Genomic DNA, 14,843 nt, shown 5'->3' on the forward strand with positions numbered 1-14,843 from the left:
TAGAGAAGCACATCAATGGTTTTTGGCATCCTGATTACTTTAATAAATTTTGTACTATTTTTCACTGATACAACTGGTCTCGATTTATTTTTATGAACCGCTACTCCCAGTTACCTCCTACCTGGGAGACCTCCTTGCCTTTTTCATATGTTCAATTGGTTCAATAAATCTAGATGACCAAGTCCACTATTTGAATAGAAATATACACATAGGTTTTGTTCTCCAGGAATACCCCTCCGCCTTCTTTTAGGTAAAGATCTCTGACTTTACCATGTCTTTTCCACGTCAGGGACTCAAAGTATTCAAAGCAAAAAAAATCTGTATGGCAACCAGGTCACTAGCATTTTTAGGACAGGTTGGCAATGATAGTCCATGTATTTTTTATGTAAAGCCATCCTGTAAGTGGTCAGTTTGGTCAGTAGTTGGGAACCTCTCTATAACCACTTACCTTTGTCTTTCCTCAAGCATGTTCCTGGAGGTAGAGTCCATTAAAAAATGCCTTACTTGCTAATCGGATGAATTACCTTGAATTAGCATTGATACATTTTGCTTCATATTAACATATTAATATATTGCATTTTATTAACACTGAAAGTATGAATAAGAGCTATGAGACATTTTCCAAAATCCAGAGGCAAATAAGAGATTCATTAGTTTCCCTAATACTATTTCTTTTATAATTTTTATTATTATTTAATAGGTGCATTTTTCGTATTGCAAGGTAATTTTTGTTACCCTAAGGCCCCTTTCACACAGGCGTCATCAGTTTATTCGCATAAACCTCTGCTGAATTCTGAAACCCTGGTAGTTCTCATGATGGCAAGTATCTGTACTGGTATCTGAACATCCCTAGTTTCTGCCAGTTTACATCAGTTTACACATCTGTCTTCAGTTCAGTTAAATTCAGTTCTGTTTACATACGGTTTTCTACCCACTTACATCTGTTTACATACGGTTTTCTACCCACTTACATATGTTTTTCACATGTCTGTTTTTTGGGGGTTTGTTGAAGAAAGAAAGCTTCTGCTGCTATTTATTTAACACCTCCTGCCACAGCCTCTCCTGCAGCCTATTGCTGTATTGCCGACAGGAGGTGTCCCACAGGCCTGGTCTGACATTGACCAAATTAATAGGTGTCTCTTTAAAGACATCCCTGGCCACGATTACTGCATAAAATGGAGGGAAAGAAACATACTGTGCATGCTCCTTCTTCTGCCGCAGATGAAGGTGGGCAAAAATGACACAAAAAAAGAAAAAGGTTTACAGTTAAAACGGACAATGTCCATTTACATCAGTTTACATTTGTTCAGTTCTGTCTAGGTTCACAAGAATGGAAAAGGAAACAAATCTTTTCCCATGTTCTTTCCCGGACTTAGACTGACTTGGTTGTAAGCAGATGTAAGTAGACACATGTCTGTTGTTGTCTACTCACCCCTAGACATACATTGGGCATTAGTCTATATCCATCGGAAAAACTGACAGACTAATCCAGACTGAAGACCCATGTAACTTGGGGCCCAAAGGGATCATGGGCAAGTATTCTACATTATCCAAATAATAAAGCTGTTGATACAGAATGTCTGTAATTTATTATAATTCTATCTAATTGTATTAGTATTCTATCTAATTCTGATGTAATGTATTCTAATACTTTCTCATTGTGTTTTTTTTTTATAGATTGTGAACCTTATAGAAGAAACTGGGCACTTCCATATCACAAACACAACCTTTGACTTTGACCTTTGTTCCCTTGATAAAACTACAGTCCGCAAACTACAGAGCTACTTGGAAACATCTGGGGCCTCCTGAGAGTATAAGATGGACCTGCCTTTTGTGGACAATTAGACAAGAGTCAGTGCAACTGAACTGCTTGTAATAATTCAGGATGTTAAAAGTGGATCTGTTACTCTAAAGAGCAACAAGAAACAAAAAACATCTTTGGATGGTTATCTTCTTTCTACTTGTTTTTTTTATGCCCAAAGTGGAAAATGATGAACCACAATTAAGAAAAAAAAATCATCCTTCATACAAATTATACATTTTTGGAGATTAAACCTGGAAAGCCTTGAAAAAGAAGACACGGACAACATGACTTATTTCATTAACTAATGTGCTCAGGATCATGTGTCTCTGTATGGCGCACTTATGTTGAGCACACACTGCCTTACTACGTGACTGATCTATTTATTACCGCATATCTAGGTTCCAAACATCAGTATGGGAATGACACTACCACATGCTACAAGGTCCAGTATGCCCATCCCAAAATACACTCCGCTCTTAGAGCAGGACTGCCATCAGCAACATAATGATGACTCTATTCACAAGAACATTTCTCAGCTTACACAGCAAATACAATGAAATATTGAAATAGGAAGAGCCAAAAGTGGACCAAGCTTGGTTTTTTACTGTCAGCCCTGTTTGATTTAGGATTCATGTTTCCATGATGTCATCGTACGGATCTTCCATGAATGCACCCAAACACCATTATGTGACTTGTAGCCTTACTAAGTGAAATTATAGGGTGTCCAGATACAAGAATAGGCTTTGAGCTGATCTGAATCCTAGCAATGTTTATCTACTTAATGTGCTTGTGTCTGTGAATAGAAATGTCTTAATTTGGGACTATTTATTACATTTTCACTGTCTATAGTTGACAGTTGTGTTAATTATTGCTACCATGGATGAAATGGCATTTAATATTTTAGTTTTTTTTTTCATATGTTCATTTATTTGTTTATGGTCACCGATGTTAATGTTTTTCTATTCAGAAATTAAATTTCCTTTAAAGAAAGTCTTATACAGTTCTCTGTTGGGATCAGTTCTTTTGTACCTTTTTGAATTAGCTTCAGGAATTCATGATATTGTTTACATATAAAATGTGCATACAATGAGATGCTGGTGTTTGTGTCTTGAAAGTAAACACAAGTTACTTACTTTTTGCTTTAATATAGTTTCATCAGATCTTTTCTGTATTGAAACCATTTAGACTGGAATTTACATGCAGTTTTAAAGTTCGTGTACAGTAACAAAATAAGCAACTGTGTCTGTTCAGATTGATTGCACTGAAAGTGAAGCTGGTGTTATCTAAATTATTATACTCCGTTACACTATTATTGAAGTGCCCCTCTCCTATTGAAGTGCCACAAAAGGTGGCCAGCATTACACACGTAAAAATAATAATAGTAATAATAATAATAATGTCTGTTTTCTGCCATCATGTTCCTTGGTGGCAACAGTGGTAGTCACTTAATTTGCCTGTCTTGCTTGTTTGACCATAGCTGCAACCTGGAGGGCTTTAAACTGAGAACAGGGGAGCCAGCAGGCAGTTGAATTAGCCATTTACCACTATGATATGAGTCCATTACTTTGCTGGGTAGTTCTTTTTTTAGTAAATGCCTATGTTACTATTTTGTTAAAGCGCACCTTTTCTCAGTTTTCATAGGTTAGGTAAGGGTTACAACCTCAGTAAGGTTTTACTGTTGCCTGTGGCCCGCCCTTCTCTGGAAATTTCTCTTCACATCTATTGTTGATGATGGCATCATTATTGGGAAAGGAAGTGAGAGAAAAGTTCCAAATGGAAGACTGACAACAGTAGGGGTCCTTTTCTCAGTAGAGCAGGGAAGGTTGGAACCTTTTCCAGTTTTTATATTTTCTCTCACTGCTTGGCCCTTTGAAAATGGTTTCACAGCATCCGGAAACTAGGGGAGTATCTCTAGCAAGGCAGATGGCAAAAAAGCCTGACAGAGGTTATAACCTTCCACTGTATTTAAAACTAAGAAGAAAAAAAAAGAAATAGTTTTGCCTGCAGTCACACTTAAATCATTTAATTGGGCAGCTGACCTACTTTAACTTACCACTAGCTTAACTAGTCCACTTATTTTATAAACTGCAAATAAGTTGTTGAACATTTAAATTTTTTTAAACATTCCAGAATATTCTTAATCAATAACACCACCATTCACAATAATCTTGCTGCCAAGAGCCCACGTTAAGTGCCATTGTTGCAGCTAGGTGTACCACTCAAAAGCTCCACTCGTAACCTTCATAGACCATATTGTTGAATCAAAGTCAATAAAACATTACCTGTGAACTTTGCTAAGTTTCCTTGGTAAGGACATACGTGGAAACAAGTGAATTAGCTGTAACTGCAAATTTCTTACTAATTGCCTGTGTGACCCAGTGAAGTCATTACAATGACACCACCACTTTTATGATTAAGAATATGGACACGTTGCCTACAATTGCATTTCTACTCTACTGTTCTATGCTGCATCCAGTCTATATATTCCTTCCAACCTAACTAGTTTTGTGCCACTTGTCACATGTGTTTACTTGGTTGCTATATACTTTAGTGTCGTATATTTTTCCCCAATATGTTTTGATATCTTTGCATTTCTTTCAGCCCAAAGAGTTAATATTTTTGTATTTCTTTTTCCCTACTTTTTACATGTATGTTTTACCATGGAAGGACTTGAGTTGCTTCCTGAACAAGTGTACTTTCCAGTAATGTTATGACTCTATAGGATGATTGGCATGAACCATACTTGAAGCATTTTGTTGTATAGTCTACTTCTCAATGTGCAATTTATATCAAGGAAAACTTAAAAAATGGCGCATGTGTGTTTGTTTCTTGTTTCCTATTCATTTGGTTACGTTTGGATAATTCCATACAGATCAAACAGTCTAGCATTTTATTATCTGGTGCGCAATCTACAAGGTACAGTTTCTGTCATTATTAAATCAATGTGCATGTACTATTGGGTGCATAATAACATTCAATAATTATGTTCTATGAATTAGATTATAGATCCTATCATAGTTGCATAGCTATAACTGTTACCTACATGATCTTTTCGTGAGCACTGCATCATTGAAATTGTTTTAACATTTGTCCATAAAATATATATGGTTGTTCTCCACTTAGAGTTACCCATTAAAATGAGATGCCTTCTCTTTAGTACCTTAAAGGTCAGCAGTGGTCTAGTAATTCATGGAAAGCAAATTACCACTCTAGATAACCTTCAATTATGGAACTGAAAATTATTATACTAAAGACCATACACCAGTAGAATGTTGTTTGAAATTTGTTATTTGTTTCCAAAGCATTGTTTGACTTTCTAATTGTTAGTGGGGTCTAAGCGGCATTGTTTTTTACCTTTTAGTGATGAAAAAAATCAAAAGAGCTGGATGAAAAAATGTTCTTGCTTCTCACCCTAACAAACGTCTAACCGTGAATGAGATTTTTGTTTGGGGAATAATCATACATATTGCAATGTACATGTGCTAGGCACAAAAGAAACCAGTTTACTAAATCTGGGATTCCATTCAAGTAGGAGGTCTGAATGACATTTTTAAGGGTTTTCAAACAAAGTTGATTGACTCAGTGATGGCAAGAATGTACTGACAAGCAATTTCAAGCGAAGGTTCAAATGAAACATGTATGGACGGCTTTATAGTCCATCATTGCTTAGTCTTTGTGAAGAGATCAGCATTGCACGGATCATTAACACTGGTTAGATACAAATGGTTAAATGCACAGTATGTACCAAAAAATGATTGATTGGTACTTATAAAGACTTGGAAGCATAGAATACCAAACAATACCAATACCATTTATAAATGTTTGGAAAATATTCCATCTTACTATTATTAGCACCAGAGGAAGTAGGTGTCCCAACTGCTATGCAGTTCATGGCTTCAAGAGGCTACAATGTGTTTTGGTTGGTTTCTATACCTTCTCAGCACAGCGATGAACATTTTTTTCTTGTAATTGTCATATTGTCTTAGTCATTTGTGTATTAAAGTGGAACGGAACTCAAAAACTTAAAATTTTCTACATTATAGGGAAAATTGGAAATGTTAGTTGTGCTTAAAGTGGACCTTTACGCACTTTCACTAAAAATCACTTCAGTGTGCAGCTCTGCTTTATTATATGAAATCTTCTTACATTCATTAGTTAAATAAACATTGTTTTCTTTTACTCACAATTACTGTTTCTCCACTTCCTGGTTCTCTTAGGCATTAGTGATCTAGCCCCTACTTAAGAGATGCATCTTGGGAAGCTTACATAACAGTGCATTGCTGGGAAATCTAATCTGTATATTTTAAACTCTCACAAGATCTGAGGGGAAGAGCATTTTCTTCCCCTTGAGATGATGTACATGGTCACCTGTGCCACAGTCCCAGGAAGTAAAAGGGAGATGGCTTAATCTGCTCTTAGTAAAATGGCCACTGTGAGAAGAATGGGGAGGAAAAGAAAAATAAGGTGTACAAAGATTAAAAAGCCAGCGATTATCTATAAGTATCTATTTGCAGATTGTCATTACTAAACAATTCCAACGGTGCCTTTGTTGTCATTTTTAAGATAAGGGTAAAGTTCGCCTTTAATCAGTACCTCCTAAAACTGTACCTCTTGTTTGGAGTTCCTCTTAATAAATAGCAGAGCACTCTCTGGTATGTGAGGGTGGCAAAACCCTATCTCCACTGAGATGGCTGCCTTCACACAGATATAGAAGGCAAGTAAGTCAATTATGGGCATCACATCACGGGTAATACTGGGGACTAGTCCTTTGCGCTCTGTCTCCCATTTTTTAGGTACAGCTTCCAGAATTACGGTCCTCTTTAATAATAAATCTTAAATACAATAAATCAGAACCCTCAAAATCATATCGACATCCCTGTTTTACACTAGCAAATACACAAGTGATATTGCTAAAAACTGCAGAGAAAATACCTCCTTCCACATGCTACTTCCTCGCTAGCCAAGTGATTCCTTCCTTGCTGACAGAAAATGCTGCAAAATGTACGTCGCCAGCAACGGAGTAATGTCTAACTCATCCTGCTAGCAAGGGAACAACACATGGAAACAGTTATTTATCTACCTAGTTTAGTCCTGTATAGCAATATTGACAGGGTGAATGTTATGGGATGGCCCTTATGCTGCCCATGTGTCCTACCAAACTAATACCTGTCTGATGGTTGACCGTGTAAACACAATGTGGTTGTTCAATTCCTGCTTCTTTTATTACCTTGATAACACACAATTGTGTTGATTGGACATCAAATTAGCAGCATCGTGATGAGGTCATCCTTGCATTCGCTCTTCCTTTAAGCAAGATCATGGTGTTATATTGACAGTCCTGTGTAACTCAATACACCATTACTGTCTCACTGCTATCCCTCTCTGCCTCAAGGTAATATACAGGCAGCTTTTAAAATACTTATACTAATAGTATTTATTTTTTATGTGATTTTTTTTTCGGTTTCCCTAACATTCAACTTTTCATAACCATTATCATTTTTATTTTCAGTGCTGCCCAGTCAGTATTATAGACAGGGAGCTAGCATTTTCAAAAGATGGATAGCAGTAGCAGATCCTGCATTTAACTCATGAAAGGTTTTCTTTAAAACCCACAATGAGCACACAGTGTACCTGCTGTACCCCTTTGCAATTCTAATAAGCTTCCAAGTTCCCATATTTTTAAAAGCAGCAGCTACACAGATGCTACTTAATATTTGAGAGAGAACATGTCAATTAAGTAGCTGAATAGTAAAACTAGAATTATTTTGCACATGAATATAATGCTAATTTATACAAAAAAAAGTGATAATTAAATTCATTTTACATATTCACACTTATATTGTAGGCAAAATGTACCTTTTCTGCATTTACTTTTATAATCGATAGCTTGGTCCTTTCAAAGCATCAAAAGTCTGCAGGCTGAGAAAACTTTTAGCAGGCAAAACAGCTCTCACTCGTATACATTATATATTTATTAGAGGTGCACCAAAATGAAAATTTCAAAACCGAAATTTAAAAAAAAGTCAGACTGAAATGTGTGTATTTTAACTTTCAATTTTTTTTCATATTTTATTTTTTATTTTTTATAAAAAAAATAATTTTTTATATTTATTTATTAATTTGTATTAAATTATTTTTTACTTTACTTTTAGGGTCTTCGGTGAAATGTTAGGGGTCTAAACAGACCCCTGATATTTCCCTTTTAAAATAGAAAGAAATTGAGGACAGAGTCCCCAATCTCTTTTTCTGCATCCTCTGTTATAAATGAACAGGAATCCTTCACTGAGTGTTCCTGTACATTCATAACATGAGAAAATAGTGTGTTTACTATAACCATGACCATAATCATGAATGAGCAGGAGGTGATGTAGATCACTTTCCATTCATTCATAATTGAGGATTTGGTAAACACACTATGTCCTCAATTATGTACAAACACTCAGTGATCGCTGAGTGTTTGTACCTCGCTCTTCTTCCAGACACAGGAGGCCCACACTGCTCTCCTCAGATCTGTCACAGGAGGCTGATCGGCGTGGGAGGAGAGAATCCGGCTGCTCACAGCGCTCTCCTCCCACAGAGGTTGGCCGCCTGTGACAGTTTCTCTCCTCCCCACTGGGACACAGAGCAGCACCCAGCGGGGAGGAGAGAAAGTACAGATGCACCGCTGTATCGGCCAGAAAATGGCACTTTCGGCATTATGCCAAAAGGGCCATTTTCGGCCGATAATGCGGTGTAACCCTAATATTCATTATATATATTTAGCTGTTTGGCATTCAGCATTAACAAATTACCAGAAAGACAGCTATACATTTTCCACAAGTCTTCAATTAATAGCAAATTCCAAGAAGCAGGATAAAGGACCTTACTTTATCAAATTCTATTGATACCAAACATCTGCTGAAGGTGAAACAGTGCACCACATGTCTTGGAATCTTCTAAAACTAAAACATTTTTGGTGGAGCGTTTGGGGGACCTCACAAAAATTGATGGATCTTTGAATTGGAACAATGAGATCATGTACATTGAGGATCTGACATATTCTTTAACCCCTTCATGACTGAGGCCCTTTTTTCATTTTTTTGCACCCATGATCAGAAGTCTGGATAGAACTCTCCCAATTTGAGGAATGTTTGAGGCTTTGGAAAAAAAACATGAGTATAACAGGTGTGGAGTATTTTTATTTTTTTAAATTATATATCTGAGGGGTCCTTCTTGAGTGTGTTTTGGCCTTTGCACTCCAACGTTCCACAATCTCTCCCTTTCCTTACACTGTATGTAATTTTAATAGGACCTTATCACTCTCAGCAAATGTTCAGTCCCACAATCTGCTAACTACTGATGTGTCAACAAGGTTTTTATGATCAAGTTACTTTTTTCTTCCACACGTGTATTGCATTTTAGGATTATGCTCTCTGGTTTTTTTTGTCCCTCTGTTTTGAATAAAGAAACCGTTTTAAGATTAGGGTTAAGCATGACAAATTATATTTTAACATTAAAAACACAGTCTTTTTTCCATCACTAACCCATATTTTAGCTGACAAGTTTTTGACAGTAGTTCTGAACAATAAAATCAATAGTCCATCTATTATGGTCCAAGTAGTGGAACATTAATATGTTCATCCATGTGTTTAAATGCTTAGGAGAGCAGTCAATGTATGTTCTTCATTTAAGATCTTGGCTAATAGACTGAGTGATTGGGATTTCTATAGAGAAAAACCCATTCCAATAATCCTCATTTTATAGCTGCTTGCAAGAAAGAAAGAAAAAAAACCATTACCCTGTCTATTCTTACTAGAGCTTATGTTTTTACAACCAGAACATTTAGCAACACTCTCATTTTTCAGTTATGCAGCTGTAATTTTTTCACATGTAAACAGTGTGCAGCCTTCTCCCCCTCCCCCCTGCACTTACCTCTCTCCTTTGGTTCTGTCCTCCGCCGCCGAGTCCCAAGTCTCTGACTGCAGTGAGCAGAGCAGCAGGGTTATAAGTAACCCTGCCACTCCGTATAGACTGTAGACAGTGAGAGGGGAGAGCTGTGCTCTTCCTCTCTCACCTGTCACAGAAGTTCTAGCACAGTACTGTGCTAGAACTCCTGTATTGGAGGTGACAGGGTCAATAAAGAGAACCTGTCACCTCCAATTGCTATTACACAGGGGATTGTTTTCTCCTGTGTGATAGCAATAAAGTTAGGTGGAAAGAAAATTACATTGATTAAAGAAAAATTCAATAAATACAAATACAAAAAAAATGAAATAATTAAATAAAAAAATTAAAAGGTAATTAAAAAGTAAAAAAAGACAAATTATTAAAAAATAAGAAAATAATTATAAAAAATAAGATAAAATATTATAAAAAAGTAAATAAGATAAATAAAAATCTAAAAAAAACTAAATTGATAAAAAAATTATGAAATAAATAAAAAAATAAGAAATAATTAAATAAAAAGTGATAAGTGATAAAAAAAATTAAGACACAGTAAAAATAATTGACACTAACCCCCGCCGCCCTGCATGGGAAGGGAAGCGGGGTTCGCGGGGGGAGGGGGCGCGCATCACAGGGCCTGATCTTGGGGCGGCAGGGAGAGTAAATCCGGCCCTGCACACGTGGTCAGTTTCTCTATTTCTCTCCATTACAGGATATGTAAACCCTAACAATAAGCTTCTCTTATTTGCTACCTTTTAGTCTGTTAAATATACCATTAAAATATTTTTGTTATATCTGTTTGAGAAGTGTTGATCTTGCTGGAAATCTTGTCAGCTGATAACTTCCTGTGCTCTCTCTGTGTGCTGCACTGTTGTACACTACAGTATGTTGTTCTGAGGACCTCAAGATCCCATCCACCTGTGAACAGTGGGATGGTTCCAGTAGTCCTGTCCTGATTCAGTTCTAATAAAGTAGGGTGAGTGAGCGAGCATTGTCCTACAAAGACCCAAAGTGTGTTACTGGTAGAATTGCAAGGTAAAATTAAAGGAAAATGCATTAAAGAAAACATGTAGCCACAACATCTAAGGACTGGTAGGCTGCAATAGATTACATTTTTGGTTTTCCGCTTAGATCCGTTTTAAACAGAAGCAATTTACTTCAATTTATTCATTAACTGGCCGAGAGGTGACGTATACATGAACAAGTATTAATAAAGACTGGATGAAGAATAATTAGGTTCTTTTGACTTTTTGCTCAGTGGTCACCAGAATAAGCAAAATAATGTGAAAATGTATTTAAGGAATAGCTGCACAAGGCATGTAGTTTACATATGAAAAAAGGCAGGTGAGAATTTCACTGCATCCAGATATGTGATCTGTTAGGCCTTTATTTGACTTCCCAAGGGCACCACAGACCAGATATTGAAGGATAATTATACCTTCAGGGGTTTTTTCATGCATCTACTGCTTGCAAGCAGTAGATATATGCAAAAACATTTTCAACATTTTACCAAAAAGATTTAAACTTACCTGCCGCGCCGTGTCTGTCGCGTGGTCCCGTCCGAAGATCTGAAGATTTTTGGGCGGCCGCAAAGGATCATGGGGCAGGCGCATGCACAGTAGAGTTTTTCAGCCGGGAGAAGAGGAGAGACACAGGGTAAGTTAATATAGGCAGCTGGGAGCGTGCACCTGCACAGACACCGTGGAACACAGTAGATGCAGCAGTCAGCGCTGGGTCAAGACCAGGCCACGTGAAATGCACTTCTGTACAAATTGATACAGATTTATAGACAAACCATGATTTGCTGTATTTTCTTTAGGACTGACCATAAGCCTTCACAGATTTACCAGTTCTCTAATACTAATTTTTACAGTTTAATAAAATGTTATTTCTGAAAATAGAACAGGAAAAGTCTTCTAATTGTCTATGCGTGACTTTGTGTTCAGATGTGTATCACCGTGCCTTTACACATCAGTGTTAGAATTTTTTTTGGTTTATTCAAAACTTGATGGGAAAAGCCAGGAAATGTATCAAAGGTGTCTTTTTGTTTAAAGGAGAACTATGGGGTCAGTGCTTTTCCCCATAGTTCTCCTTAGGGTAACGGGAGGACACAAACTAGCGTCCTCCCGTTACCCTAAGCTCAGTATACCGCGAGCTACAGCTCGCGGTATACTGAGACGCCGGAGCGGATCCCGACGTAGATGACGGGATCCGCCCAGCTGCGTGAGTGACAGCTGGCTCTGCCTATCTAGAGGCAGAGCCAGCTGTACCCGCCCCCTCCCCCGTCCGTTCCGCCAGTCAGCGCTGGCAGATCGGAGCGGGGAGAGGGGAATCCAGCCCCTCCCCCTGTCACGGCAGAGAGACGTGACAGGATCGAGAGGTGAGCGAACCTGGTATGTGTTCGCTCACCTCCCGATCTACTGAGCCAACCTGTGACAGTCTCATTGTCACAGGTCGGCTAGAACTATGAGGTGAGTGGAAATCACTCATCTCATAGTTCTCCTTTAATTGCTTATTCACTCTTACCTAATAATCTAGGATACCCCCTAATAAACATTGCCATGGGTGAAAAAAGCAAGGATAATAGAGACAGCTTTTCATACCTGTAACACATTAACAAAATTATTTAAAAATAAACTCACCCCATCAGTACTTAGTTGGGCCACCCTTTGCCTTCAATACTGCGGCGATTCTTCTTGGCATTGACTCCACGAGATGTTGAAAGGTGATGCGAGGAATCTGACACCATGCCTGATGAATAGCACTGTCCAGTTCTGTGAGATTTGATGGTTGTGGAACCAGCTGCCTGATGGCTCTTTCAACTTCCTCCCACAAATGCTCAATTGGATTGAGATCTGGTGATTGTGGGGGCCACCTAAGCAAGGTAAAGTCTCCCTCATGTTCTTGAAACCACTCCTGCACAATACGAGCACCGTGGCATGGCGCATTGTCTTGTTGGAAGAAGCCATCTCCATTGGGATACGCCATCAACATGATAGGATGAACTTGATCAGCAACGATACTTTGGTATGTTGTGCTATTCAGACGTTGTTCCATACGAATTAAAGGGTCCAAATCATGCCAGGAAAACATGCCCCAAACCATAACACTGCCCCCACCAGTACTCATGCATGTGGGGTGCATGCTTTCATGCTGTTCCGCCAAATTCTCACTCTGCCATCTGCATGATGCAACTGGAAACATGATTCATCGGACCACATGACTTTTTTCCAATGCTCGACTGTCCAATCCTTGTGTTCCTGTGCGAATTGGAGACGTTTTATCTTGTTAACTGCAGACAGCAAAGGTGTTCGAACAGGCCTTCGGCTTCCATATCCCATACGATGCAGTGTACGGCGAACAGTGCGTGCAGAGATCATTTGAGAGCATCCCTGATTAAGGTCTGCAGTAATTTGATGCACTGTTGCCCTTCTGTTGTCTTGTACCAGTCTTGCCACTCTCCGTTCTGCCCTAACATTGACTAGTCGCTGACGGCCACAATTCACTCGTTCAGACCCAGATTTTTGGTTGACAGTCCAATCTTTAAACACTTTAACAACAGCTGCTCTTGAACATTTAACGAATTCTGCTGTTTTGCTGATACTCGCTCCATGACTCAGAGCGCCAACAATCATCCCACGTTCAAAGGCTGTTAAATCGCGTTGTTTACCCATAGCTTCAGAAAAAAAATCACTTCTACTGTCGTGGTAAACAACCTGCTTCCCTATTTATAATGGTCTGGTCCTCTAGCAACTTCAGTGCGAAATTATAGCTAATTTGCCTACAAACGTCAGGTGGTCATAATAATCTGGCCACTCAGTGTATATCCCCAGCATAACGGATCTTAAAGTGCTGCACTACTTGTTTTGGAGGGCAATTCCTCTTCTTTTTTCTTTTTTTTTTTACTGAAAGGTGGGAATGTACATAGCCTACACCTTTCCAGGATTATCATTTATGCAATGTCTGAGAATATATATCTGCTAGATTTTTATATTCTGGTTCTTGGTAGGGGGGTTCATAGCATGTATATTTGTACTTTTGTATATTATAACATTACTGACATAACATTACTGACATGTTTTTATCAATTTTAAATAGGGGGTAGTAGCTTTTAATGTGTGGTATATTATTTAAGTATATTTTTAAATCTTTTTGGACTATTGGGTTCTACCAAAAATCTCTTCTTTTTTACTCCCCATTCTATTTTTAAATACAGCTAATATAAGTAACTGAATCCATATACTGTATATATCAACCTCAACCAATCCAACCCCCGGTTGTTACGCCACTGCCAGTCAGTCTCGGTTTGCTGAAAAAGGAGGAGAGATCAGAGTGGTGACCTAATAAGTGTTCTGCTGTTTCTTTAACCACTTGCTGACTGGGGTGTTAAACCCCCTTCCTGTCCAGGCAATTTTTCAGTATTCAGTGCTGCGGTACTTTGACATTTATTGTGTCATACAACGCTGTACTGAAATGAATTTTATATCATTTTTGCGGACACATAGCTTTCTTTTTGTGGTATTTAATCACCACTGGGGTTTTTATTTTTTTGCAAAATAGCTTTATTGTATTTCACGGTTTTAAACATGACAATGCATGCCACTTGTTCCCAACAAGACGGGAACCAGGCGTAGCCATGCACCTAAAAACAACACACAAAATAGGGGTTTTTATTTTTTACTATATAATAAAAATGTTTCCCTACGTTATGTTATAAAACATTTATTAGTACCCAATTTTTTTGTAAAATATAAAAGATTGGGTCACGTTGGGTAAATAGACACGGGTAAAAATTTGTCAAGATTTAAAATTGCGTGCGCCCACGAAGTCGCAAAAAAATACAATACCTAAAACTGGCCATAGGTGATGCTTTAAAAGCTTTTACTGCTCATCAGTTTAGTGTAAACATTAATTAATTGGCCCTAGAATTATTGCCCTCACTCGGACATTCGCGGCGATATGTAATATGTGTGGCGTAATCGTTGTTTTTGCACGTAGGCACACCCAACACCTATTTACATTTATATATACATGCACACAGGGGCAGGGGGACTTTTTTTTTCTTATCTCGGGGGACTTTTTTTAATTTTTTCAAACTTTAGTTTTTTACACCTAA

At 37.9% G+C, this 14,843-nt stretch overlaps 1 protein-coding gene and 1 long non-coding RNA gene across 4 annotated transcripts in view; both read left to right on the top strand.

Annotated features, from left to right (window-relative positions):
• The window catches only part of MLLT3 (MLLT3, super elongation complex subunit), a 196,778-nt gene extending 194,428 nt beyond the window's left edge, over positions 1 to 2,350 (top strand). For all 3 annotated transcript variants that reach the window (XM_018571521.1, XM_018571520.1, XM_018571522.1), the window contains one exon: positions 1,678 to 2,350. In XM_018571521.1, the coding sequence (XP_018427023.1) occupies positions 1,678 to 1,809 (132 nt within the window). In that variant the 3' untranslated portion in view covers positions 1,810 to 2,350. The remainder of the gene's footprint in view (positions 1 to 1,677) is intronic.
• A 24-nt stretch (positions 2,351 to 2,374) lies between these two features.
• Positions 2,375 to 11,104, top strand: LOC108799632. The gene is made up of 3 exons (XR_001942038.1): positions 2,375 to 2,599; positions 4,143 to 4,144; positions 11,094 to 11,104. It is a non-coding gene; the product is annotated as an uncharacterized LOC108799632 (long non-coding RNA).
• Positions 11,105 to 14,843: the final 3,739 nt, after the last annotated feature.

This window comes from Nanorana parkeri, unplaced genomic scaffold (assembly GCF_000935625.1).
Source record: "Nanorana parkeri isolate BGI_ZX_2015 unplaced genomic scaffold, ASM93562v1 scaffold1773, whole genome shotgun sequence".
NCBI classification, from domain to species: domain Eukaryota; kingdom Metazoa; phylum Chordata; class Amphibia; order Anura; family Dicroglossidae; genus Nanorana; species Nanorana parkeri.